The 27,933-nt window shown below is 40.8% G+C and overlaps 1 protein-coding gene across 1 annotated transcript in view; it reads right to left on the bottom strand.

Annotated features, from left to right (window-relative positions):
* Positions 1 to 12,468: 12,468 nt before the first annotated feature.
* The window catches only part of KIAA1549 (KIAA1549 ortholog), a 143,952-nt gene continuing 128,487 nt past the window's right edge, over positions 12,469 to 27,933 (bottom strand). The window contains exons 19-20 of the mRNA XM_059074850.2: positions 23,123 to 23,268; positions 12,469 to 13,522 (exon numbers count right to left, since the gene is read on the bottom strand). Coding sequence (XP_058930833.1) covers positions 13,271 to 13,522; positions 23,123 to 23,268 — 398 coding nt within the window. The 3' untranslated portion in view covers positions 12,469 to 13,270. The remainder of the gene's footprint in view (positions 13,523 to 23,122; positions 23,269 to 27,933) is intronic.

The raw sequence follows: 27,933 nt of genomic DNA, 5'->3' as shown, positions 1-27,933 counted from the left end.
TTTAAAAAAGAAAGAGCCCCTTAAAATCCATGTATATTGAAAACATAAAAATTCAAAGGAAAAAAAGCTTAGGAAATAATCTGGGAAGGTAGTAATTGTTTCCAGTAATTTGCTAATTTAGATAATGGAACCTACTGAGAAAAGAATACTAAATATCAAAGAACAAGGTCAAGGAAAGATAATACAACTATGGAATATTATATAGATGTAGAATGATAACTATGAAAAGTATGTGGAAATTTTTTATTGGTCAAATTATAAAATATTAAGTATATATAAAAATACTCTATTATTCAATGCTGGTGAGAGTACAATGAAATGTATTCTCAAAGTGGACCTTGGGGATATAAATTGGCCCAGGATTTCTGAAAAATAATTGATAATATGGAATAAGACCCTTTAAATCTATTCAGACCATTCACCTCAGTGATTTCACCTCTAGGAATTTATTCTAAGGAAAGGATCTGAAAATTAGACAGTTTATACACAAAGATATTTAGCACACCATTATGTACAAGAGCGAAACATTAGAAACAACCAAATGTTAAACACTGGGGTAATGGTTAAATTATGGTAGATGCACAGAGAGGAATATTACGCAAAAGTAAATAAATAAATAAATATATAAATAAATAAATAAATATATATATATATATATATATAGCCCCTTTTGTCATGTGAGGATACAATGAGAAGTCTGCAACCCAGAAGGGGTGCCTCACCGCAGTAGGCTGCCACACGGATCTCTATGAGTTCCACCTCCTTAACTAATTACACTTTTTATATTTAAGCAAGAACGGTGAAAGAACCAGGAATTCTTCTGTTGAAGAGTTAAAGGGAATGCAAGTGCCAACCACAAAACTTTACAAAGGAACAAATACAATCAAGTTGCTAAAGGAAAAAATGTTTTTGGTAAAGAAATTAACTCAGATACATGGAAGCTATAAGACAATGAATTATACAAGAATTTGGGGGAAAATGTCTATTTAGACATAAAATGATGGGTAAAAATAGGTCTTCAGTGACATGGGAAAATGTTTATGACAATGCTTAAGAAAGAAAACAGAATAAAAAATTGTATATAGAGCATATCCCTCAACTAGGTAAAATAGGAGGCATATGGAAAAGTCTGGAAGGAATTTCATCCAAATGTTGAGAGTTGCCTGAGTAAGCTGCACAGTAACCTCAGGCAACAAAATACAGGGGAATATGTATGTCTGGGTAGCACGTGTGTATGTGTTTAATTGCGAATTAAATACCACCATGTCTTCCAGCTTCAGTAAAACTTATAAAGAGCTGAAACTCCGTTAAAAGGTACTTGTATCACCTGTGAAGCAGTACAGTGTTATTTGCAAGTGAACTTGGATGAGTCATAAATATGTATTGCAAACTCTAGGGCAATTGCTTAAAAGAATAAAAATAGAAGAAAATTTGAAATGTTAAGAGGAGAGAAATGGAATGATATAAAATGTTCATAAAACTAGAGAAGGCAGAAAAAGACAAAAAAAAACCCAGAAACAACACAATCAATGAATGAAAACAGTAACAAATATGGCAAACATGTCCACAATCACTTTAAATGTGAATGGCCTTGACATGTATACACTGATGTGTATAAAACTGGTAAGAACCTGCTGTATAAAAAAATAAATTAAATAAAATTCAAAAACAATGTGAATGGCCTAAATAAACCAATTAAAAGAATATCAAAATAGATAGAAAAAAACCAAGACCCAACTATACATTGTCTACAAGAAACCCACTTTAAATATAAAGACATAGATAGATTAAATGTAAAGGGATGGAGAAAGATATACCATGCTAGTACTAATCAAAAGAAAGTTGGCATAGTTATGTTCATTTTAGAGCAGAATTCAGAGAAGGAAATTTATCAGGGAAAAAGAGAAGCATTATAAAATGATAAAGGGGCCAATTTTCCAAGAAGATATAACAACCCTTAATGTGTATACTCCTAACAAGAAAGCAACAAAATACGTGAGGCAAAAACTGATAGAACAGCAGGGAGAAACAGATGAATCTACTATTATAGCTGGAGACGTCAACACCCCTCTATCAGTAACTGACAAGCCCATCAGGCAGAAAATCAGTAAGGACATAGTTAAACAGAACAGCCTCATCAATCAACTGAATTTAATTGACATTTATAGACCACTCCATCCAACCACAGCAGATTACACATTCTTCTCAAACTCACATGAAATAGTCACCAAGATAGACTATATTCTGGGCCATAACAAATTAAAGAGAAGAAATAGCTCCGTGTCACTCAGTCACTATGCTACCCCAAATAACAGACACTATTAATTTGAATGTATCTTTCTAGCCATGGAAAATGAAGCAGAGTTTGTCTTTTAAAAAGCACAAAATTAGACAATCTACCGTGAAATATTATTTTTGCTGCTTATTAAAAAAAACCCTAAGCTAATAAGTCTAAAGAAATGGCAACATATTCACTTGAAATCAATTTTTCTCAGAAGCAGAACGGTTGTCAGTTTTCGCATCTCTACAGACTGACACGAATCTGGGCTGCGTCCTGTTTTCCCTCCTTGCCCAATGGGAAATATCCCTGCTCCTCCGGACACCAATTCCCCCATTATGCTCTGAATGCCAGCCCTTCTCACCCTCCTCTCTGTCTTCAATCCATGGGCCACACCCAATCAGTGCACAACATGTCTGGTACCCGTAATTTTAAGGTTGCCATATTTAGCAAATAAAAATACAGACAGGTAGGTAAATTTGGTAGGAATAAATGAAACTTTGTTGATGTTCTTTGCCTGTGTTTTAGCTTATCAACATCGTTTGTAATTCTGACTGCCACCCATCACAATACCATCCTTCTACCTTTTGAGGCGTATCAAACTCAGTAAGTCACTCTGAACTCATTGATGTGAAGAGCATACAAACCCCAACTTCTGAGGTCCAGAGGACAGTAACCTCAGAAGACAGAAACCTTAATTATCCGGAAAGGGGTTGAGACACGGAGGCCTTTGTCATAGGCCAAAGCAGACTTTTGACCCTGCAGAAATACTTGAGATGTTACTCCTGGTGGGGGAGAAGGAGGTAGGCAGCCTGGTCAGGAAATGCATTATGGAAAGCTGATGTGTGTGCCAGTGAAGGGAAAGACATCGAGGCAAACACTTTTCACAACCGTCCCCCCAAGGCAAGTGTGCAGAAGCTTTTAAGTTACCTGCGTTAAAGCCGAGGCTAGAAATGGAATATGGCTTTCTGGACCCAGCCTCCCTGTCCATGAAGTCCTCTATCTCAGATACAAGCACTGGGAAGTCCCTGCAAAATGTCATGAAATATGTCAGGAGGTCAGTCGGCCAGTGCCCCCCAGTGGAGCACAGAATTAGCCACAAAGAGGTGGGGGTTCTCAAGGTCATGTTGTCATTTCCCTCCAGCAGCTGAAGAGCCCCAGACACATTCCCCCATCCTTCCCAGATGACACCCTGCACCAGTTCTAATCCTTTTGCCCTCTTCCTGACCCTCCCCCTGCCCTTGTATACTTTGGAAACCAAATCAAGAGATTATAAGATCAATTAGAAAGCAAATCATCGTGATCAGTCCCAATCAACAAACAAGATTAAACTGGCTGTCTGGATGGGAGGGGAGTTTGGGGGAGAATGGATACCTGTATACGTACGGCTGAGACGCTCTGCTGTGCACATGAAACTATCACAACACTGTTAGTCAGTTGTACGTCTATACAAAATTAAGTTTTTTAAAAAAAGATTAAATTGGCTGAGATTTAAATTTTTTAATTAAAATTTTGATTGCAGTATCTCTGATGGTGGAGTTACAGTGGTTTTTATTTCCTTTTTTGCTAATCTGAATTTTTCCAGAAAAGGTAACATTAAATAGATTAGGTTTAATGGGCTACCTATAGTATTGAGTTGACCAAAAGGTTCGTCCGTTTTTTTCCATAAGATGGCTCTAGTGGCACTTAGTTGTCTTTTTCATTCAAAACAGTTTTGTTAGAGTGTATGTGACGGCTGTCATATGAACATGCATTTTAAAAAAAGACTTATCAGGGCTTCCCTGGTGGCGCAGTGGTTGAGAATCCGCCTGCCGATGCAGGGGACATGGGTTCGTGCCCCGGTCTGGGAAGATCCCATGTGCCGCGGAGCAGCTGGGCCCTGTGAGCCATGGCCGCTGAGCCTGCACGTCCGGAGCCTGTGCCCCGCAACGGGAGAGGCCACAACAGTGAGAGGCCCGCGTACCGCAAAAAAAAAAAACAACAAAAAAAACCTTATCAAAATTGGTGAATATTTGTGTAGCCATTTTAATATTGAAGATGAAAGAAAAAAGCAACATTTTCGACATTTAATGCTTTATTATTTCAAGAAAGGTAAAAATGCAACTGAAACACACAAAAAGATTTGTGCAGTGTATGGAGAAGGTGCTGTGACTGATCGAACATGTCAAAAGTGGTTTGCAAAGTTTTGTGCTGGAGATTTCTCGCTGGACGATGTTCCAAGATCAGGCAGACCAGGTGAAGTTGAGAGCCATCAAATCAAGATATTAACTGAGAACAATCAACGTTATACCACGCAGGAGATCGCCGGCAGACTCAGAATATCCAAATCAAGCGCTCAAACTCATTTGCGCCAGCTTGGTTATGTGAATCGCTTTGATGTTTGGGTTCCACATAAGTGAAGCGAAAAATATCTTCTTGACCGTACTTCCACGTGTGATTCTCCTTAAATGTGATGAAAACGTTCCATTTTAAAAATAGTGACGGATGATGAAAAGTGGAGACTGTACAACAATGTGGGATGGAAGAGATCGTGGGGCAAGTGAATGAACCACCACCAACCACACCAAAGGCCGGTCTTCATCCAAAGAAAGGGATATTGTGTATATGGTGGGATTGGAACGGAGTCCTCTATTACGAGCTTCTTCCAGAAAACCAAATGATTAATTCCAATAAGTACTGCTCCCAATCAGACCAACTGAAAGCGGCACTTGACGAAAAGCGTCCAGAATTAGTCAACAGAAAATGCATAATCTTCCATCAGGATAACACAAGACTGCATGTTTCTTTGATAACCAGGCAAAAACGGTTACAGCTTGGCTGGGAAGTTCTGATTCATCTGCCGTATTCACCAGACATTTCACCTTCGGATTTCCATTTATTTAGGTCTTTACAAAATTCTCTTAATGGAAAAAATTTCAATTCCCTGGAAGACTGTAAAGGCACCTGGAACAGTTCTTTGCTCAAAAAGGTAAAAAGTTTTGGGAAGATGGAATTAGGAAGTTGCCTGAAAAATGGCAGAAGGTGGTGGAACAAAAGGGTGAACACGTTGTTCAATAAAGTTCTTGGTGAAAATGAAAAATGTGTTTTATTTTTACTTAAAAACCGAAGGCACTTTTTGGCCAACCCAAAAATATGATGTTCTGATTTAAATTTGGTTAATTCCACCGTTTTTCAAGAACTTTACTCCTAAACTTGTCTTGCAAGGAATCCAGAAACAACAGTAGCAGGGAAATGTAAAACAGCATTCGAAACACATACCGGTTCTTGCACCTCAAATCCAGGCAGTAATTATTTTCTCTCTCTCTCTCTCTCTCTCTCTCACTTAAAGCTTTAGGAATTTCTAAAGGGAATAGCTACTTCTGAATTCCACTACAAATAGACATCCCGGCTGTTCTTCAAAAGCAGCCACAATGCCGAATTACTCTGGGGGAAAAAGACCAACATTCATTTGTACTAAAATGCAGCATCGCCATTTTAGCTTTTAAGCCATTATTTCAAAAACAAAAACAAAAAAAGCCCAACTCTTTGTACTAATGTTTTCTTTAGAACAATCTCAGAATTGTAAAATGCTGAAAGAAAGACACCACTGATTTGAGACATATCATCACATCACAGAATCAAAGTCTAAATACTTAACACTAATGCGTATTTTCAGGGTACTGATGTAACCACCTAGGAACCAGTCACTCTAAAACAACTTTACAACAGGAGCTTTCCAGCTATGTTCTGTTTCATGCTTCTGTAATGCTATCCTTTGGCACAAATATGACACACAGTCGTTTAACTACATGAATATGAGTTACCTAGAATTGTGACTACAAGTTTTGCGGTCTCCCAACACCAGAGAGATCAAACACACACCACCTCTAATTATTCCCCCAGGTGGGTGTAGCAAGGAAGGTGTGGGAGATCTTTAGAGGAAGAAAGTTACTGGATAAATAGTGCACGGTCCAACAACAAAAACATTTCATTATCTAACCCAGGCACTGGACCAAAGGATCTCTCTTACTTGTTATTGTTTCTTGTTTGCTTTTTACCTTAAACCGTGCTTGGCAGGTGCAATGTGGAAGAGGAGAAACAGGGACAAGAAATGCCAACTATGATTTAAGTTCACATTCACGTCAGGCTCTGGGTGTGGGACCAGCCTGACCTTCCTCCTAAGCCTTAGCTGCTTCTCCTAACTCCTTGTTCTTCCTCCATTTTGAACCTTTTTACATTCCGAGCATGTAAAATCTCTTAGGGGAACGAGGTGTACCAAGAAGTTCACACTGTGTTTTCGGTTTTAATCTGAAGTATACTTACTAACACATAATACAAAGATATGTTAAAACTATTCTATTTCTTCAGCTATGTCTAAAATATTGGAGTATCTGACACCACTGTGTGAATACATGTTTTTAAATCCCTTTATTTTTCTTTCAAGGATTTTTGGTTTTTCTCAAATGTGCTTCAACTTTCCTGATATCCTGTCCTTCTGTTTTGTTAGGTTTTTTTTTTAACCTCTGTAAACAGCTGAAACACACATTAGTTTCTTCAGAGTGGCCCGCTTTCTCTAATTTTTAGGTTCAAATTCTCCTTTTGGTTGATCCTGTGAACTTTCCTTCATGAAGGCTTCTACTCTGCCAAGACTTGCAGCTGTTAACTGTGGTTTCCACTTCAGCAGGAGCCGACTGCCTTGGGAAGCAAAGGCAAGTTCGGGGTCATGGATGCCCATGGCAGGCTCTTATTAGCCTCTGCAGGGGCCTATGGGCTTTATCTGTCCCAGATTAGTTTTTAAATTAATTTTAGATTTAGAGAAAAATTGCAAAAAGTGTTTCTGTATACCTTTCACACAGCTTCCCCTAATATTAAAGTCAGCAGAATCAATAAATGAACCTCTGTACAATACCGCTACACTATAGACTGTATTTGGATTTCACCATGTTTTCCACTGATAACTTTTGTTGTTCTAGAATCCTATCCAGGTTTCCACATTTCATTCCTTTGTTGTGTTCCACTGTGTTTTGTAGTTCCTCTTGTTTTTCTCAGTTTCAAGGGGTTTTTATTTTCGAGTTTCATAAACAACTCCAAGTTTACCCTATTATCTTTCAAGATTATACAAACTTCGATCTTCTCAGTTATCTTTCTAGACTGTAGTCCTAATCTTTTAATTCCAAAATGAATCTGCTCTTAATGGAAGCATCAATTTGATTAGTGGGGAGCCGTAAAGCGAAACAGTTGAGTAGAAAGAAGTGGCACCAACCAACGTGAGTGACAATTCTGCAAATTCCGCACACCGAATAGAGACTGCTTTCAACTGAATTCTTTGGAAAATGAAAGTACCAGGTGTTCTCACGAGGGACACGAAACTTAGAGAAAAACATCTCGTGCAACTTTCACATTTTGCAAATGAGACAGTTATCATGTTGCAAAGGAAATAAACAGAAAATATCACTTGACACCAATTCATAGCATTTATTGACATTTCCATTTAAAATGCTAGGAAAGCTGTATAAATTGTAAACATGGAAACCAAACACTTGCATAAATTATCTCAAAAACTCTACAGCACATTAGAAAACAGTGCAGCTAATTGAAGGGTAGAAACATAACCAGCAAAGAGAAAGGAGGGTTCGATTACTAAATCATATACCCATACTGAAATTTAAGGGCCCGTCTGAGACCAGCAAACCATGATTGTCAAGTTCAAATTGCAGTATTGAGGCCACGAGTGTCCTCAATTTACTCTGCGTATTTTCGTACATTAATACTCATAATCTAGGAACGAGGGTGCAGGAGGAGTCATAAGAACATGGACCTTGACAACGTCGGAGGAGACAAGTGGGCATCTCAGAGCGGCTCAGCTAAGCAGCCTTTCCCTAAGGGCGAGGCTCACCCAATTCCCATGCTCCCCAGACTGTGCCCCAGAGGAGGGCAAAGTGGAGAGTTTCTACTCCCCTTCTCTGAAATTAACCCTCTGTTGCTTAGAGCAACCGAGCCCACTGGTGGAGCCTCTGTTCCCCCCAGTGCCCCCTCTTCCTTCCCCACATCTGCAGGAAGAACAGCACAGGCAGCCCGGCTAGAAGCTGGCCCTGTACTATTCCAACCTTGCACACTTAGGGAGTGAAGTTATGAATGCTGGAAATCTGGTGGACACGAGAAGGGGCTATTCATGGTGTTTCAAATTGTCCAGAAAGGTTCCATGGAATCAGGGACCTCGAGACCCAAATCACGTCAATTTTCGCCGTCCCTTCTACTTATCCACTCTTTCTTTAAATGTGAAGCGGCCCCAGAGCAGAAAAACCCAGAGGAAGAAGGAAAAGCAAAGAGCCTGCGTGATTATGTACCCTGTGGGAAAGGAATCTGGACAGAGTGCCTCAGAGGGAGACATTCCTTCCTTCTTTCACCTGCTCACTGGTTCCCAACTTTGTTTCATGTTTCCAAGGCAGCTGATATTCTTTTCATAAATGTCAATGCTGCTGCGTGTTAAGATAAATTGTCAAGTGTTCTGTTACACACACGGCATGGAGTGAGGATCGTACCGTGAGGTTTCGGTTTTCAAGTCTTTTTCATAAAATTAGAGAAAGGAGTCCCAGTTTAAACACTGAACATCACCAAGGATATCAAAAGAGACCTGAAATGCACACACTCCTTGCACGCTAGGTAACAAGTGTGAGCCTAATACAGTTTATGAGTGTGTTACAGCAGTTGCTCAGAGAAACCCCTCTCACCTGTTATGAGAATATCCATGACGGTGCTGGATTAAAAGTAAAAATGAAATTCAAGTTATCATCCCATAAAAAACGTGCTTTGAAAAAACCCCCCCCCCAAAACGTGGTTTGAGTTCAAACGGTCTACATGCAGGTGCAGAAGTCGACTTCTTCACGCTCCTGCCTGGAACAAAGGTGGGTAAGTGGGCTCTGGAGACTGGCTTTGGGGACTTGCTCTGGAGGTAGAAATGAAATGGTTAAAACATCTACAGTGAAAGCGGGCGTGGTACTTAACACTGGAGCCCCCTGACCCACCCAGAACCTTAACCAGCTCTCCCTCCAACCAACAGATTCATTCATGTCTAGGAATCTCGTATGAAAGGGATAGAGAAGTGTATTTAATGATTAACTCCTGAAGCACTGCAAATGCAAATCAGTGTCCAAGTGACTGGTTTGGTCACTGGAGCACTCAGTTGTGCAAACGCAGTAAACACTGACCCTGTACACAGTTCAACAGGAGGCTCATAAAGCACAGAATTACCTGTTTCAGCCCGAAGCCTCCAGGTGTCCCTTCACCTGTGCCCTGCGTCACAGGCCTCGTGCCCTGAAAAATCTGGTTGGCAAAAGACAGCTGAGTCTGCTGCTCAAAAGCCACGTACCACCAAAATGAAAACACGCTCTGAAATTAAGTATAATCTGGAGGAAAATGTGTAGGCAGCTGTAAAGAAGTCAAATGTATTTATTTATAACCCACTATGCTCCACAAAGGATTAAATGTGGCCGAATGGCTGACCCTTGAGATCTGCTCTAAGCAGCAGACCTCGGTGGAAGTCTCACTTATTTTCACACTTGACACTGGTCATCCAGCAGTTCCTGGGACTCTCCCCTCCCCTTCAGCATGGATCTCTTCCTCCGCCAACCTTCTTCCCAAGCCTGGTCATATTCTCGCTGTATTCCTGCAAATGTATCCTCAGAGCATCACTTCCTCCTCTTATAAAAACTCCCTCGACCGTGCACAGTTAGGGATTTCGTCCCCATGTTGGAGCGGATCAGGATCGAGGTTATTTTCAACGGCAGCTTCCCCCACTTTCTCCATCCGGCTCTTCCCACACCGTCTCACCATGTGCCTGGGAAGCTCCTGTCTTCCTTAAAGTAGCTTCTGACATTGAGTTCTCCCCAAGATCTCACTGTTTCCCTATGTGCAACTCCCATTCCTCCTTCTGCGTGCCTAATGCACGTGTGTACTTTCAGTGAATCGTACTGATGTTTAAACCACGTTATTTTTCCTTTCCTTCCATCTTTTATAGCCATGGGTTTTGTCTGATTCAGACTCTAAGATCTCAGAAGGCAGGGCTCCTATTGACTTATTTGATGCCAGGAACAGCAGAAAATCGGGAGTAGAAAGATGCGTGATAATCGAAAGTTAACGGTGAAGGAAGTGAATTTAAAGCAAAGCAGGAGGGAGGAAGCGGAGTCACACGGGGCCTCTGGTTTTGCTCTGGTTACGTCCACGTGAACTCGCTCACTGGGAGGCCACGGCAGATCAGATCACCCGTCCCAGCGCAATCACACAGATAGTCTACATTCTCACTGAGCTTCGTGCTCCCTCCTCAAGGGACGTTTGCACATGTGGCCACGTCTGGTTCTCTCAATGAGAAATTTCCTGGGAGGCGGGCAGGGGAGGCCCGTCCTCGTTTGGCTGATGGGGAAAATGAGGCTCAGAGAAGGGACCTGACACAGCCAGTTAGTGACTGTGTAGATTCTGAAAATGATCATTTCTCCAAACCATCTTCTCTAAAACTCTGACTCCAATTTATAGCTCGTTATTACCACTAGAACTTTTCAAAGAGGAAAAAAAGAACAGATGTAAAATTTAACTTTTCATTTTGCGGTGTTTCAATAAATGGAACTCCAGAACCATGCATGACTGCCGCAAGGCCCTTTCGTTACATAGTCACTGAGTGACGCTCCCCACGACAGCTAGTCTGTTCTGAGGCTCGTGAAGGTCAAACTGGGTGCAAACTGAGTATGCTTTAGGGCCAACACCAAGAGTGGCGGGGATCCCACCGGCCTTGCTCACACCCGCCACACATCACCGGTTGTTTATTCCACGTCATCTTTGGTCTTGACGTCGGTTTAAAAGTGTATCGGTTCTAAGAAGAAAAATACAGGTAGAATCCCCTTATGCTAGTTTGAAAGGCATCAAAACTGCTACTGCAGCCCCGTTTAAAACAGAGGCCCGTTTCTGCCATGTACTAAGGAGGTAATCATGTTCGTACAATCTGCGTGTGAACACTTAGGACCAAGAGCAGAATGGGAGGAGAGGGGCCAGCATTGACCCCATCAGCTGGCGCTCAATCCGAATTCACCGTAAGGTGTCCGTAATAAAATGCTGCTTGGATCTCTGAAATTCTTAATTACACATTCAAGAAACCTGGTATTTTTGAATGACATGCAAGGAGAATCTCCACTCTGGGCAAGTCTGGTATGAAACCAAGACCAAGAGGTAAGACATCAAGCCCAGATCGGGGCCTTGTCTCCCCTACTCTTTGGAGCCTGTGAGGGTCGCCAAAAAAGGAGTTCCCATTCCTTTATCTAGCATCCTCAAGAGACCTGTCCTCCTGCACTCCCCCTTTTCCAGAGGTGCAAAGATGAAAAATGGCTACATTTTAATTTCCCAGAACCAAACTTTCCCTGGATTGTGAGACTGAGTCTATACAACAGGCTGAATTAAGGAAGGGCTGAAACATGACTCTGAAACCCAGTGATTACACTTTAGGAACCTATTTTAGCTGCTTCAGGGTTCTTAAAATTTGACACAGATACACAGATTTTGACCAGTCAGAACCCCGTGTTCTGCCCGTGTTATCTGTTATTTAATTAAAGGTATTAGTTGATCTATTAAAAAAGGATTCATGGAAATTTGTTATCTAAGTCTGTTTTTCTTCTTCATTTCACTCAGGTCCCAGAAAACAGAACAGCCCTTGTTACTCTATTCCTCACTCCACTTTGGGAAGGGGAGAAATGTTTCCTTCTGGGGTCAATCTCAAGTGGGAGGACCCCTCTGTTGGGCCCAAAGACGGTTTTAACAGTCACTAGACGGAGTCAGGGACGATAAAATCAGAAATCAGAAGCAACATTTTTTTCTCCCTCGTGGTGTCAAGGCTCTTCTTTCCTTTCTTGACTCATTACGAAAAGGCTGAACAGAACTCAGTTTCACTTCCAGGTCTCGAACACAGGGAATGTGATTACCATGAATGCATCCGTGGATAACCAACCATTCAGTGGTGCTAGGAATTTTGACAGATCATTTTTGCTTATGTAAGGTTTCCCATTCAAACATAATTTGGGAGCAACTCATCAGCAAAGTGCAAGGATTCATTAGGACCTCCTGAAAGCCCCATTCTTTAGGCCTGGCCCGGATGAAGACATGTACTCAAATGAGATGCAATGGGCAGTTGCATGTGTCCGATTCACAAACCACAAATACAATTAAGAATGTAAATCTAAATTTTGATATGTATTTTGAATAACCAAATAAATATTAAGCTTTTTCCACTTTGGGAGGCTTTTTTTTTTTTTCCCCCTTTCTAGAACAAAATGAAAGCTTCCACATATCCTTCCATTGAGAAAGCCAAAGTTGCATTTCACAGACGAGGTGAAGGGCTCTTGGAGCTGTAGCACCAGAAGTAGAAGGAAAATGCAGTTGATGGCTTCATTTGCAATCAACAGGCTCTACAATCTATCATTTGGTTTCTCACTAGTAGCTTTTTAAATTCCCAAACAGTCTTAGTATTCATGTTGTTAATATTACTATTAAAATAAGTTCCTATGGAGGAAAAGAGGGAAATTAAGTTGTTAATGTCTTCAAATCTCTTTTCTCAGAAAACAAAGCAGCAGGTTCATTGTACAAACCAGTCTGAATCACATCTTCCCACGGAAATACTAGATTCCTTTAATCCCTACACCACCTACACATTTTCACCTTTCACCTTTAAAAAAGAGACTTAGTCATTTCATTAGCTTAGAATCGTGGTTTGTCTTTCGTGAAGTGCTGCTGGCTTTTGGCCAAAAGTACATAAATTTCAACTGAACCCAGGTGGTCACAAAATTGCCAACGTATTAAAAGCATCATGAGCTGTCATGTGATTTATGGCATCTTTTAAAGTTGCGACTTGTTCCCGTACTTGAGCCCTTAGCCCAGGAGATGCTTGTCCTCTTCCAAACACCTGCTCAGTTGATTTCCTTTCAGTCTTGCTTCCACGGGAAGCAGATACTTGGCAAATCTGCACGGTGAGGCCAATCAGCTGTGGAAGTTCTGCACGGTGGTCTGCTTCTGGGAGAGCCGGAGGAGCTCCTCGCGGATAGCTCTGATGAGAGAGGCTGAGGAGTGGCCGGGCTGGAGGTCTTCCGTGGAGCTGGTAGGGTAGGCCAGCCCGGTGCCCGGCAGGACCCTGTGCGGGAGGTTCCCAGGAGGAGCCGAGGGCTCCCGACCTGAAGTCCTTGGCACCTGGAACAGCGGTGACGAAAACTCCTGATGTCCGAGAACGTGTGTCTGAAAAACACGGCAAACGTTACTGTACTTCCCACGTGAAAAACAGGAGGGAAGGTCAGATGCAAACTGGCATTGGACGTGCTCTGTCCATCTCCCACTCGACAACTCAGCCTCCCAGGACAGGAATGGAGAGAAGTAACTGCAGACAAATTGCTCGAGGGAGAGCAGTACAATAAAGAAGCCCATGAACTTAACAAGGGCCTAGGGACTTCCCTGGTGGTCTAGCGGGTAAGACTCCGTGCTCCCAATGCAGGGGGCCCTGGTTCGATCCCTGGCTGGGGAACAAGATCCCGCATACATGCTACAACTAAGAGTTCACATGCCACAACTAAGAGTCCGCATGCCGCAACTAAGACCCGGCCCAGCCTAAATAAATAAATATTTTACAAAACAGAAAACAAGGGCCTATAAACACTTGCTTAAAGACAGACAGAAAGAATGAATGTGCAGTCGGCCCCACTGGCTAATCCCTATGCTGCGCTGCCGTGTGTGGAAGTCAGTGGGCTGCTGGGGAACCAGGAAGGGCCCTGCAGAGCTGGCCAGAGAGGGAGGCCAGAGCAGCCCACGGATGGGAAGGTCGGGTGAAGATATCTGCTCAAAGGGATAAGCACATACTGGCAGATGGAGCAACGGGAACAGCAACTGCCTTTTGCACAGAGTCCAGAGCCCAAGGAAGGTATGATGAGAACACAGATTGGGCCCACGGGACAGCAACGAGATCACAAAGTCATCTTCCATCCTATCTGTCCGTGTGTCAGTATATCAGTGCTCTGTAGAGCCTTTTCTTTAAAAAGCTATCTGTGGGCTTCCCTGGTGGCGCAGTGGTTGAGAATCCGCCTGCCAATGCAGGGAACGCGGGTTCGTGCCCCGGTCCGGGAAGATCCCACATACCGTGGAGCGGCTGGGCCCGTGAGCCGTGGCCGCTGAGCCTACGCGTCCGGAGCCTGTGCTCCGCAACGGGAGAGGCCACAACAGTGAGAGGCCCGTGTACCACAAAAAGAAGAAAAAAAAAAAGAATAAATAAATAAATAAATAAAAATAAAAAGCTATCTGTGCTAAAACATACAATAGTTTTGCTGACGTTAGCAAAATATAGATTGAGCATTCCTTTGACAAGAATTATACTTTTCAGTGATTTTTTCCATATTTTTTCAGTGAAAAATCTCTTTACATACATACACACACACACACACACACACACACACACACACACACACACACACTACGTCTGTGGTTTCACTCGTGCCAAGAGCAACCTGATATCGTGGTGAACATGACAGTCAAGCCCTAGAAAAACTTCTACATTTCACGTCTCCAAATCATGACCAAGAGGCCCTCGAAAAGTGCATGTCGGATTTGACGGGAAACCCAGAACACCTCATGAAACTAAGCTGGGCACAGAAAAAGCAAAATGTCAGCAAATGTAAAGCAGAGACCTCACACTATAAGGATTGCCATGTATCTTGCAGGGGAACATGATATTCTAAAGTTAATTTCTTTCCACTGAGTAAAAGCATCCAGTCGCAAAAGGAATGAGTGTATCTGCTGGAAAAGCATGTAAGTGCAACAAAAGTTGAGACAGAGTGATAAGGATAAAACAAAAAATATTATTTTGGTTTGTGTTTTCAAATACATTAATTTAATCCCCTTCGGTATAAAATTCTTGAGAAAAATGGAAGCATTTGTAGAAATTACCGGTGCCTATATTGATTACATTCCTATCAAGGAGTGACCACAGTGATAAGAAGCCTCCAAAAGACGACTTATGTATCGCGATGTCCCAAACAGTTTGCTTACGGCAAAGGCACCTACTCACGGTGGTTATAAAGGAAATGACATTAACAAAACCCACAGTAACGCTCAAAGGGAGAGCAAGGAGGCATGTGAGATCATGAATATTTATATAGTGATCAGACCAAAGATCAAGTCCAGATTTTATCGGTTCAAAGACACTCCTTCAAGGTCAAAATTATAGAGACAGAAAGTAGGATGGTGGTTGCCTGGAGTTGGGGGAAGCGGCGAATGGGGGGTTTGGGTTTAATGGGTATAGAGTTTCCGTTTTTCAGATGAAATGCGCTATCGAGATGGACGGTGGGATCGCTGCAGAATATTACAAACGTATTTAAAACCACTGAGGCGTACACTTAAAAACGGTTCAAACGGTAAATTTTATGTTCTGTGTATTTTACCATAATTGAAAAAAATGGTAGGAAAAGTAACTGTTTCTGAGGCCTCTGTGCAGATTTTCCATAATGAATATTGCTTTTATTATTTTTAAGTTTTTTTAATGGATCTTTATTGGAGTGTAATTGCTTCACAATACTGTTAGTTTCTGTTGTACAACAAAGTGAATCAGCCATACACATACATATGTCCCCATATACCCTCTCTCTTGAGCCTCCCTTCCATCCTCCCTATCCCACCCCTCTAGGCCGTCGCAAAGCACCGAGCTGATCTCCCTGTGTTATGCGGCTGCTTCCCAATAGCTAGCTATTTTACATTCAGTACTGTATATATGTCCATGCCACTCTCTCTCTGCTCCAGTTTTGCCCTCCCACCCTGTGTCCTCAAGTCCCTACTCTATGTCTACATCTTTATTCCTGCCCTGCAACTAGGTTCATCAGCATCATTTTTTTAATTCCATATATATGCATTAGCATACAGTATTTGTTTTTCTCTTTTTGACATACTTAACTCTGTATGACAGACTCTAGGTCCATCCACCTCACTACAAATAACTCAATTTCGTTCCTTTTTATGGCTGAGTAATATTCCATTGTATAGATGTGCCACATCTTCTTTATCCATTCATCGGTCAATGGACACTTAGGTTACTTCCATGTCCTGGCTATTGTAAATAGTGTTGCAATGAACACTGTGGTACATGTCTCTTTTTGAATTATGGGTTTCTCAGGGTATATGCCCAGTAGTGGGATTGCTGGGTCATATGGTAGTTCTATTTTTAGTTTGTTGTTGTTGTTGGGTTTTTTTGTTTTTTTGGGTTTTTTTTTTTTGCGGTACGCGGGCCTCTCACTGTTGTGGCCTCTCCCGTTGCGGAGCACAGGCTCCGGACGCGCAGGCTCAGCGGCCATGGCTCACGGGCCTAGCCACTCCGCAGCGTGTGGGATCTTCCCGGACCGGGGCACGAACCCGTGTCCCCTGCATCGGCAGGCGGACTCTCAACCACTGCGCCACCAGGGAAGCCCTATTTTTAGTTTTTTAAGGAACCTCCATACTGTTCTCCATAGTGGCTGTATCAATTTACATTCCCACCAACAGTGCAGGAGGGTTCCCTTTTCACCACACCCTTTCCAGCATTTACTGTCTGTAGATTTTTTGATGATGGCCGTTCTGACTGGTGTGAGGTGATACCTCATTGCAGTTTTGATTTGCATTTCTCTAATGATTAGTGATGTTTAGCATCTTTTCACATGCCTCTTGGCCATCTGTATGTCTTCCTTGGTGAAATGTCTATTTAGGTCTTCCACCCATTTTTTTAATTGGATTGTTTGTATTTTGATATTGAGCTCCATGAACTGTTTGTGTATTTTGGAGATTAATCCTTGGTCTGCTGTTTCATTTGCAAATATTTTCTCCCATTCTGAGGGTTCTCTTTTCATCTTGTTTATGGTTTCCTTTGTTGTGCAAAAGCTTGTACATTTAATTAAGTCCCATTTGTTTATTTTTGTTTTTATTTCCATTTCTCTAAGAGGTGGGTCAAAATAGATCTTGCTGTGGTTTATGTCAAAGAGTGTTTTTCCTATGTTTTCCTCTAAGAGTTTTATAGTGTCTGGTCTTACATTTAGGTCTTTAATCCATTTGGATTTTATTTTTGTGTATGGTGTCAGGTGGTGTTCTAATTTCATTCTTTTACATGTAGCTGTCCAGTGTTCTCAGCACCACTTATTGAAGAGGCTGTACTTTCTCCACTGTATGTTCTTGCCTCCCTTGTCATAAATTACGTGCCCATATGTGCATGGGTTTATCTCTGGGCATTCTATCCTGTATCGTTGATCTATATTTCTGTTTTTGTGCGAGAACCACACTGTCTTGATTACTGTAGCTTTGTGGTTTTGTTTGAAGTCAAGGAGCCTGAATCCTCCAACTCCATTTTTCTTTCTCAAGATTGCTTTGGCTGTTCGGGGTCTTTTATGTTTCCATACGAATTGTAAAATATTTTGTTCTAATTCTGTGAAGAATGCCATTAGTAGTTTGATAGGGATTGAACTGAATCTGTAGATTGGTTTGGATAGTATAGTCATCTCCACAATATTGATTCTTCCAATGCAAGAACATGGTATATTTCTCCATCTGTTTATGTCATCTTTGATTTCTTTCATCAGTGTTTTATAGTTTTATGAGTACAAGTCTTTTGCCTCCTTAGGGAGTTTTATTCCTAGGTATTTTATTTTTTTTGTTGCGATGGTAAATGGGATTGTTTCCTTAATTTCTCTTTCTGGTTTTTCATTGTTGGTGTATAGGAATGCCAGAGATTTCTGTGCATTAATTTTGTATCCTGCAACCTTAACAAATTCATTGATTAGTTCTAATAGTCTTCTGGTGGCATCTTTAGGATTTTCTATGTATAGTATCATGTCATCGGCAAACAGTGACAGTTTTACTTCTTCTTTTCCAATCTGTATTCCTTTTATTTCTTTTTCTTCTCTGATGGCCGTGGCTAGGACTTCCAAAACTATGTTGAATAAGAGTGGTGAGAGTGGTCATCCTTGTCTTGTTCCAGATCTTAGTGGAAATGCTTTCAGTTTTTCACCACTGAGTATGATGCTTGTTGCGGGTTTGTCATATATTGCCTTTATTATGTTGACGTAGGTTCCCTCTATGCCCATTTTCTGGAAAGTTTTTAATCATAAATGAATTTTGAACTGAATTTTGTCAAAAGCTTTTTCTACATCTATTGAGAGGATCATATGGTTTTTATTCCTTAATTTGTTAATGTGGTGTATCACACTGATTGATCTGCATATACTGAAGAATCCTTGCATCCCTGGGGTAAATCCTACTTGATCATGGTGCATGATCCTTTTAATGTGTTGTTGCATTCTGTTTGCTAGTATTTTGTTCAGGATTTTTGCATCTATGTTCATCACTGATATTGGTCTATAATTTTTGTGTGTGATATCTTTCTGGTTTTGGTATCAGGGTGATGGTGGCTTCATAGAATGAATTTGGGAGAGTTTCTCCCTCTGCAATTTTTTGGTACAGTTTGAGAAGGATCAGTGTTAGCTCTTCTCTAAATGTTTGATAGAATTTGCCTGTGAAGGCATCTGGTCCTGGACTTTTGTTTGTTGGAAGATTTTAAATTATGGTTTCAATTTCATTATTTGTGATAGGTCTGTTTATATTTTCTAATTCTTCCTGGTTCAGTCTTGGAAAATTGTACCTTTCCAAGAATTTGTCTATTTCTTCGTGGTTGTCCATTTTACTGGCATATAGTTGTTTGTAGTAGTCTCTTATAATCCTTTGTATTTCTACAATGTCAGTTGTGATTTCTCCTTTTTTGTTTCTAAGTTTATTGATTTGCGTCCTCTCCCTTTCTTTCTTGATAACTATCTTCTCAAAGAACCAGCTGTTAGTTTTATTTATCTTTGCTGCTCTTTTCTTTGTTTCTATTTCATTTATTTCTGCTCTGATTTTTATGATTTCTTTCCTTCTACTAACTTTGGGTTTTCTTTGTTCTTCCTCTAATTGTTTTAAGCGTAGGGGTGGATTGTTTATTTGAGATTTTTCTTGTTTCTTGAGGTGAGACTGAATTGCTATAAACTTCCCTCTTAGAACTGCTTTTGCTACATCCCACAGGTTTTGGGTCATCGTGTTTTCACTGTCATTTGTTTCTACATATTTTTTGATTTCTTCTTTGATTTCTTCAGTGATCTCTTGGTTACTCAGTAGAGCACTGTTCAGCCTCCAGGTATTTGTGTTTTTTACAGTTTTTTCCCTGTAACTGATTTCCAACCTCATAGCATTTTGGTCAGTAAAGATGCCTGATATGATTTCAGTTTTCTTAAATTTACCGAGGCTTGATTTGTGACCCAAGATGTGACCTATCCTGAGAATGTTCCATGTGCAGTTGAGAAGAAAGTGCATTCTGCCACTTTGGGGTGGAATGTTCTCTAAATATCAATTAAATCTATCTGGTCTATTGTGTCATTTAAAGCTTGTGTTTCCTTATTTTCTGTTTGGATGATCTGTCCATTGGTGTTAAGTGGCATGTTACAGTCCCCTACTATTTTTTTTTTTTTTTAAGTTTGGTTTATTCTACTATAATTTACATACATTAACATTCTCCATTTTTTTTTAGTACACATTGCTATTAGTTGTTTTTTTTTTTTTTCTTTTTCCCACCCTCCCTATCCCACCCCTCTAGGTGATCACAAAGCACAGAGGTGATCTCCCTGTGCTATGCAGCAGCTTCCCACTAGCTATCTAATTTACATTTGATAGTGTGTATATGTCCCTGCCACTCTCTCACTTCGTCTCAGCCCACCCTTCCCCCTCCCCATATCCTCAAGTCCATGCTCGAGTAAGTCTGTGTTTTATTCCCATCCTACCACTAATCTCTTCATGACATTTTTTTCCCTTAGAGTCCATATATATGTGTTAGCATACGGTATTTGTTTTTCTCCTTCTGACTTACTTCACTCTGTATGACAGACTCCAGGTCCATCCACCTCATTATAAATAACTCAGTTTCATTTCTTTTTATGGCTGAGTAATATTCCAATGTATATATGTGCAGTCCCCTACTATTATTGTGCTACTGTTGGTTTCTCCTTTCATGGTTGTTAGCATTTGCCTTATGTATTGAGGTGCTCCTATATTGGGTGCACAAACATTTATAATTGTTATATCTTCTTCTTGGATTGATCCTTTGATCATTATGTAGTGACCTTCTCTGTCTTGTAATAGTCTTTATTTTAAAGTCTATTTTATCAGATACAAGTATTGCTACTCTAGCTTTCTTTTGATTTCCATTTGCATGAAATATCTTTTTCCATCCCTTCACCTTCAGTCTGTATGTGTCCCTAGGTCTGAAGTGGATCTCTTGTACACAGCATATATATAGGTCTTGTTTTTGTATCCATTCAGACCCATTTTATATGGGTCTTGTTTTTGTATCTGTGTCTTTTGGTTGGGGCATTTAATCCATTTACTTTCAAGGTTATTATTGATATGTATATTCTTATTACCATTTTCTTAATTGTTTTGGGTCTGGTTCTGTAGGTCCTTTTCTTCTTTTGTGTTTCCTGCCTAGAAAAGTTTCTTTAGCATCTGTTGTAAAGCTGGTATGGTGGTGGTGAATTCTCTTAGCTTTTGCTTTTCTGAAAAGCTTTTGATTTCTCCATCAAATCTGAATGAGATCCTTGCTGGCTAGAGTAATCTTGATTGTAGGTTTTTCTCTTTCGTCACTTTAAGTATATCCTGCCACTCCCTTCTGGCCTGCATAGTTTCTGCTGATAAATCAGTTGATAACCTTATGGGGGTTCCTTTATATGTTATTTTTTGTTTTTCCCTTGATGCTTTTAATATTTTTTCTTTGAATTTAATTTTTGTTAGTTTGATTAATATGTGTCTTGGTGCGTTTTTCCTAGGGTTTATCCTGTATGTGACTCTGTGCTTCCTGGACTTGGGTGACTATTTCCTTCCCCATGTTAGGGAAGTTTCGACTATAATCTCTTCAAATATTTTCTTAGACCCTTTCTTTTTCTCTTCTTCTTCTGGGACCCCTATAATTCGAATGTTGGTGTGTTTCGTGTTGTCCCAGAGGTCTCTGAGAATGTCCTCAATTCTTTCCATTCTTTTTTCTTTATTCTGCTCCTCGGTAGTTATTTCCACCATTTTGTCTTCCAGCTCACTTATCTGTTCTTCTGCCTCAGTTATCTGTTATCGAGTCTTTCTAATTTTTTTTTTTTTTTTGCGGTACACGGGCCTCTCACTGTTGTGGCCTCTCCCACTGCGGAGCACAGGCTCCGGACACGCAGGCTCAGCGGCCATGGCTCATGGGCCTAGACGCTCCACGGCATGTGGGATCTTCCCGGACCAGGGCACGAACCCATGTCCCCTGCATTGGCAGGCGGACTCTCAACCACTGCGCCACCAGGGAAGCCCTAATGTATTCTTCATAACAGTTATTGTGTTGTTCATCTGTTTGTTTGTTCTTTAGTTCTTCTAGATCCTTGTTAAGCATTTCTTGTATTTTCTCAATCTGTGCCTCCATTCTATTTCCGAGATTCTGGATCATCTTTACTGTCATTACTGTGCATTCTTTTTCAGGTTGATTGCCTATTTCCTCTTCATTTATTTGGTCTTGTAGGTTTTTACCTTGTTCCTTCATCTGTGACATATTTTTTTGCTCTCTCTTTTTTTTTTTTTTTTTTTTAATGAGGGGGATTGTGATCCTGTCTTACTGGTTGTTTGGCCTGAGGCTTCCAACGCTGGAGTTTGTAGGCTATTGGGTAGAGCTGGGTCTTGGTGCTGAGATGAGGATCTCCGTGAGACCTCACTCCAATGAATATTCCCTGGGGTCTGAGGTTCTTTGTTAGTCCAGTGGTTCTGACATGGAGCTCCCACCGCAGGAGCTTCAGCCCAGTCCCCAGCTCATGAACCAAGATCCCGCAAGACACGTGGGGTGGCAAAAAAAAAAAAGAGAGAGAGAACAATAACAACTAAAAAATAAAATTAGACTAGGAAACTAACAGATATGTTAGAAAGAATATAAAAATAAAAATATAGATGAATCAACAACCAGAAGGTACAATGGCACCACAATAGTAAAAAAGAGGAGGGAGAAGAGAAAAAAAAAAAGAAAAACAGGGAAAAGGCCTTGGCTGCAGAGGGCGGGGCCTAAGCAAGGGCTAGGTGTGGGCAGTGGGCAGGGCCTATGCTGAGGACCCACAGGGCTGGAAAAGGCCCTAGGGGCTCTGGGGGACAGGGCTTAGGCTCAAGGAACAGAAGGGGCCCCGGCGTGCCCCCCAACCCTGTTCTCAGAGGGCAGGGGACCTCACCTGGGAGCCCAGCAGGCGCCCCATGCCCGAGTGGGCAGGGCAATCGCCCTCCGCTCCTCTCCCGCACCTCCTGGAGGGCCCCTCCCACCTGCCCCTCCTGATCTCCCCAGCCTCAGGGGCACCGATCCTGCCTGGCCTCCACTTCTCCTCTCACCTCTGCCCCTCCACATCCTACAGGTTCACTTGGGGGTTCCTCCCATCTCCTTGGACGTCAGGGTCCCCCACCAGCGGCCAGCAGGTGCCCTAGTTGTGGGGAGATGCTAACTCGGTGTCTTCCCACACCATCATGTTGACTCCGCCCTCTTATTTTTTAAAACTCACTACTTCAAGCCTGAAAGCTACCTCAAGAAAAATTACATACTTTCCCAAATTTCAAGGCCAATACTCTCCCACTCTAGTCAGAAGGAATTTACCATCTACAAACTGCAAGAAAAAACACACTCAAGGGGAAAACAAGTGAGGGGAGTTAAAACTTTATGTAGGTTTTAAGAAGAGATCCCCCAAGCAGAAGCAGCAGAAGCTACACTAAGTGATCATGTCTGAATTCTCAACAGCAATCCCAACACAAGGTACTCACAGCCTCTCTCCGGCTAGCTTCATCCTCCCCGTACGAAGGCCAGCCTGGTCCCCCATACTGGCTGCCTCTGCCTGGTTGGATTTCCACTGGCTGAGCTCCAATTCTGCTGGCAATTCCCACCTGTGTCAGGTGCTGGATCTGGGAGCCTGGAGAAACACAGTGAGTGGCCCAGTGAACACTGGTAGGGGGGTGAGGCTGCCCAGTAAGACACTTCGGTTCTGACCACAGCACGCCCTGGGGATATGCACATTGCTCAAACGTGGCACCAGTTCTACCACCAGAGAAGACATTTCCTAAGAAAAACAGACCATGAGTTTCTGGGTTTGCAGGCTTTTACTTCCTTTCAATACAGTGGCTAATAGTGATGTTCATATTTTCCCGGCCAGACATCAAAGGACTGGGAATAAAGGGCATAACAGAGGGCCCTTCCATTCATTTTTGTAGAGGCTACAAATAAGGATGACCTTATCTATTCAGAAAAAAGGAGTGAAAGGTTTTGGAGCCACAAAGAAGCTGAAGCCTGGTTCTTGCTTATGGCTTTGAGACTCACAAGGAGCTGAAAATACAATATGCTTTTGTTTCCTTAACAGGCAGAGTGTGAATTCAGAATATTAAAGTACATTTTTGTTACACTCACATTGTTTTCATAACTTAGTCATATCATAATTAAAACTTTAACGCCACCCACCCAGCCTTCTCATCGAGGTATACTGATAGCAAAGACAGGTGATCTCTAGCACTCATTCTACACTCAGACTCGCTATGGCCTTGTGTGGCTGTGAAAGTCAGGCTTTAAACAACGTATTTTTCTCCCCCATCAACTTCGGCATACGGAAATATCTCTTTTCAACAGATGGAGGGAGGAAAAACAGATCTTTAAACACTGTGAAGTAAAATACCAATTTCCAAATGCTCCTAGGATCATCTAATTCATCTGTGATGCTCAGACTGGTCCCACAAAGGTTCAGCGTTTTCACAGAGATAAGAGAGGCAGCCCCCTCCGTCTTCAAGTCTATTCCTACTCTAGTTGCCTAATTAACAGCCTCCGTTAGTCAAATACATTTTTAAAAACGTACTCTGCAGGAGTACTTGTCAGTTACTGAAGATTCATAACAGTATTAAAATTATTAGAACTATCAGTACTGTTTGCCCAACAGACATCGTTTGAGCAAATCTTGCAAAGAACAGAAATGAAACACAGGGTTCCCCATCACTTATAAAGGTTCAGAGAGCTTCATAGGGAGAAAAGCATACCTTTGTGTTAAAATTGTAACCGTAGTTGAGGGCATAGTTCAGACAGGATTCTGTATCTTGCTTTGTTCACTTAACGAGACAGCACAAGCTCCCCCATGATTCAAGTGGCCCATCACCCAAAGCAAGCCTGGGTTTGCAATGCAGCTCAGCCACTGACAAGTCCCGTGACCTTGGACACCCAGTAATCACTCCAGCTGAGCCTCAATGCCTCACTTTTCAAATGAAGTTAAAAAGTCTACCTCACAGCATTATTTCAAGGATTAAAAGAGATAAAATAGGTCAAGTACCAAATGCATAGGAGGCAACCAGGAAATCTTAAATTCCCTTTTTCTGGCTCTATCTGAGCTCTTCGTTTTAAATAGCTGTACAGTTTACTACTGATGCCCTTATAACTGAGTATTGAGGGAGCTCACAGTTGTTTGCTATTCTGAATAATGCTCCAATAAACATCTTTGTACATGTAGTTTTTCTCCAGTATTTTGCATTTCTTCAGTGAGGGGAGCCTATATTCCCAAATTTACCAAATCAAAGGCTCATGAAGTTATATTTCCAAGCCGCTTTCTGAAAGTTTAACGATTTACACCATCACTGGAAATAATACAATAGTAATAATAATAATAATGGCAGCTAATATTTATTAAAATCTGTTATATGCCATGTACTATTTTAAGCACTTTACATTTGTTATCTTCTTCAGTCATCAAACAACCATTAGAGGTAAGTATTAATGTTATCCCCACTGTACAGATAAAGAAACCGAATGCTAATTTTACCACATCACATTATTATAAAAACAATTTCATGATTGAAATGGTGGCTCATCATGGTTTTAATTTGCATTTCTTTAATCATTTTCAAAACTGGACATTGTTCATGTTTACTTTTATATGATATGCACACATTTCTATTGTGCATTCCTTCTTTCTGTCCTTTGCCTGTTTACCTTTTGCAGTTTGCCCATTTATCAATTTATGAGCCATTCTTTATAATAAGACTACCTCTTGGTCATATCTGCTGTAAATCTTCCTCGGTACTACTTTCCTTTTGCTTTTGGTAATTTTTAGACATATACATATTTGATAATTTTACATAGTCAGAAAAGTAACTTTTCTAGTATATCTTAGTATTTTTTCCATTATAAATTTTTACACAATTTAATCTTTTATGGAAAATTATTAGAAAATAACTTCCTCTTCAAATATTTCATACATATAATTTCTGTATTCCTCCAGATTAAAAATGAATATGTCTGAATATTCTGTTTGGTATAAGTGCTATGCAACAAGGTTCAAATACAAAACGATTAATAAGGGAAACAAGACCCACTGCAAAGCACAGCACCTGCAAGGTATGGGAAATCATGTAGGCTATCAGGATACATTCTTTGTTTTGTTGACTGACAAACAATGCAAAATACAAGAACTGCCAAAAAGACCACACTGGATAATTATCCATCAATTATTGCAAATTTGGAATTGGCCTAAACTAGTTACTTGATGACATTATAAAACTGTATATTCTCCAGAAAATGATAAAATAGCAAAATAAATTATTTAACATGTAATGGCTCCTCTTATTAAAGCATCAGCCTCCAAAAGGAAGGAAATGAACTAGGAAAATAAAAGATGGGCTCTGAGCCCTGGTAATAAAATGCAGTTAAGATGGAGTAATAATGAACTTAGAGGACTTTTTAGAGTAGCTGTACAAGAAACAGAAAGAAAAAAAAAAAAAAGAAAGAAATGGAAAGAGCTCAGGATCTTAAAGTACACAGATGTTTGAGGAACACCGAATGATATGTACAAATCAGTGTTCATAGTATCAACTATTCATGAGATGAAGTTTCATGACATGCAACAGTAATTTGTAATCTGGGGCACAAGATTGGGTCTCAGGCAACCTGGTGGAGGCTGACCAGCCAACTGCCTTGTCAGAACATCAGCTCAGCCATGCCAGGTGCTGTGTGTCAACGACGAGCAGTGTCTCTCATTATGAGTCTGGGAAAGGTCTCTTAGCTGGCCCACTTACGCTTCTGTTGGACTGATTAGGGAAATCAACTATGAGGTCTAGCAGTGTTTGAAAATTTGGGGATATACAAAGATTTCAGAATGAATCCCTCATAAACGTCAAGCATGTACTGAACTTGATGAGGATTTGTTGTGGGTTCAACTATTATCACAAAATTCCCAGGAGATTCTGAGACAAATGTATTTTTTTCTTTTCTTCTCATTTTCTGAAAATAAATTTATTCCTAATCTGGATATAATTATTGAGGATACTCAATTCAGAAACCATTATACCTTTTTTGCTTTACCAAAATTCTACGGGCTTTTCCTTTCGTCAAATCTCTACATGTATCTCAAAAACTGACAAAAAAGATTGTTAAAATACTGGTATTTGGGCTTCTCTGGTGGCGCAGTGGTTGAGAATCCGCCTGCCAATGCAGGGGACACGGGTTCATGCCCCAGTCCGGGAGGATCCCACATGCCGCGCAGCGGCTGGGCCCATGAGCCACGGCCGCTGAGCCTGCACATCCGGAGCCTGTACTCTGCAACAGGAGAGGCCACAACAGTGAGAGGCCCGCGTACCACACACACACACACACACACACAAAAAAAAAAACCTGGTATTTATAGCTCTTTTTCTAAAAAAGCAAAACTGAATATATGAAAAAATTTTAATCCCTAAGTTTTAATTTTGGTCTGAAAAAAAATTCCCTGTATCTTTACATTAAATATACTAAATATTGTAGTTTTACAAGTAAACCACATTATGTGTAATGTTTCTCAAACAACTAATTAAAATATATTTTAGAATCCTTTAAAAATAAAACATACTTTCTCTCCGGCTTCAAGAGCTCCAGAAATTGGGCACTTTATGTTCTTTCAAGAACATAAACTGAGAACTTTTATTTCCTATGTGGAGATAATCTGGTATAGATTTTATTTGAATTCCAACAGGTAATTAAAGCAAACCTAAATACTAAAAGTAAAGAAAAGCAGTGTGCAAAGACTTAAAGTTTAGTAATGAATTAGAAGACAACTTCAGAAAATGTGACCTTTCACTGTTGAATTACCAAGTAAAGAACTGCACTGGCTACTCACAAATGACACTAAGATTGTTCTTTTAATGATGACTTGAAAGATGAGGTGGAAAAAAACCTAGAACAGTTCCATGTGGCCACCAGCTTCCCCAGGCCCTCCACGGCCGACTCTGCCCATGTGTGACAGCAGGGAAGGGACAGGCATAGAGGAATGGGAAAATGACAAGGACATTTTAGAACGAGAAGAAGATGATTATTAATAAAGGTAGAAGGGAAAAAATGAGGGAGGTAAGGCTCGAGGAGTAAACAGTGGTTATAACCTCCCAGAAATGACCAAATAAAACACAAATCTCCCTCTGGTCACTTTCCATCAACTTTTAGGTTGCTTATAACTGGAAAAGTGCCTTCTTTAAAATAAACGCTTGTTTTCGTGCCATTGCAAGCACTCAGAAATAGGTCTTTCAGTTCACTGTAAGACTTCAGAAACGTTTTCCTTGGAAGAGGTGTGGGTGTGAAT

Source organism: Kogia breviceps, chromosome 9 (assembly GCF_026419965.1).
Source record: "Kogia breviceps isolate mKogBre1 chromosome 9, mKogBre1 haplotype 1, whole genome shotgun sequence".
In the NCBI taxonomy this organism is placed as follows: domain Eukaryota; kingdom Metazoa; phylum Chordata; class Mammalia; order Artiodactyla; family Physeteridae; genus Kogia; species Kogia breviceps.
Note: the sequence above shows the minus strand (reverse complement) of the source record. Positions and strands in the feature narration are given on the sequence as shown.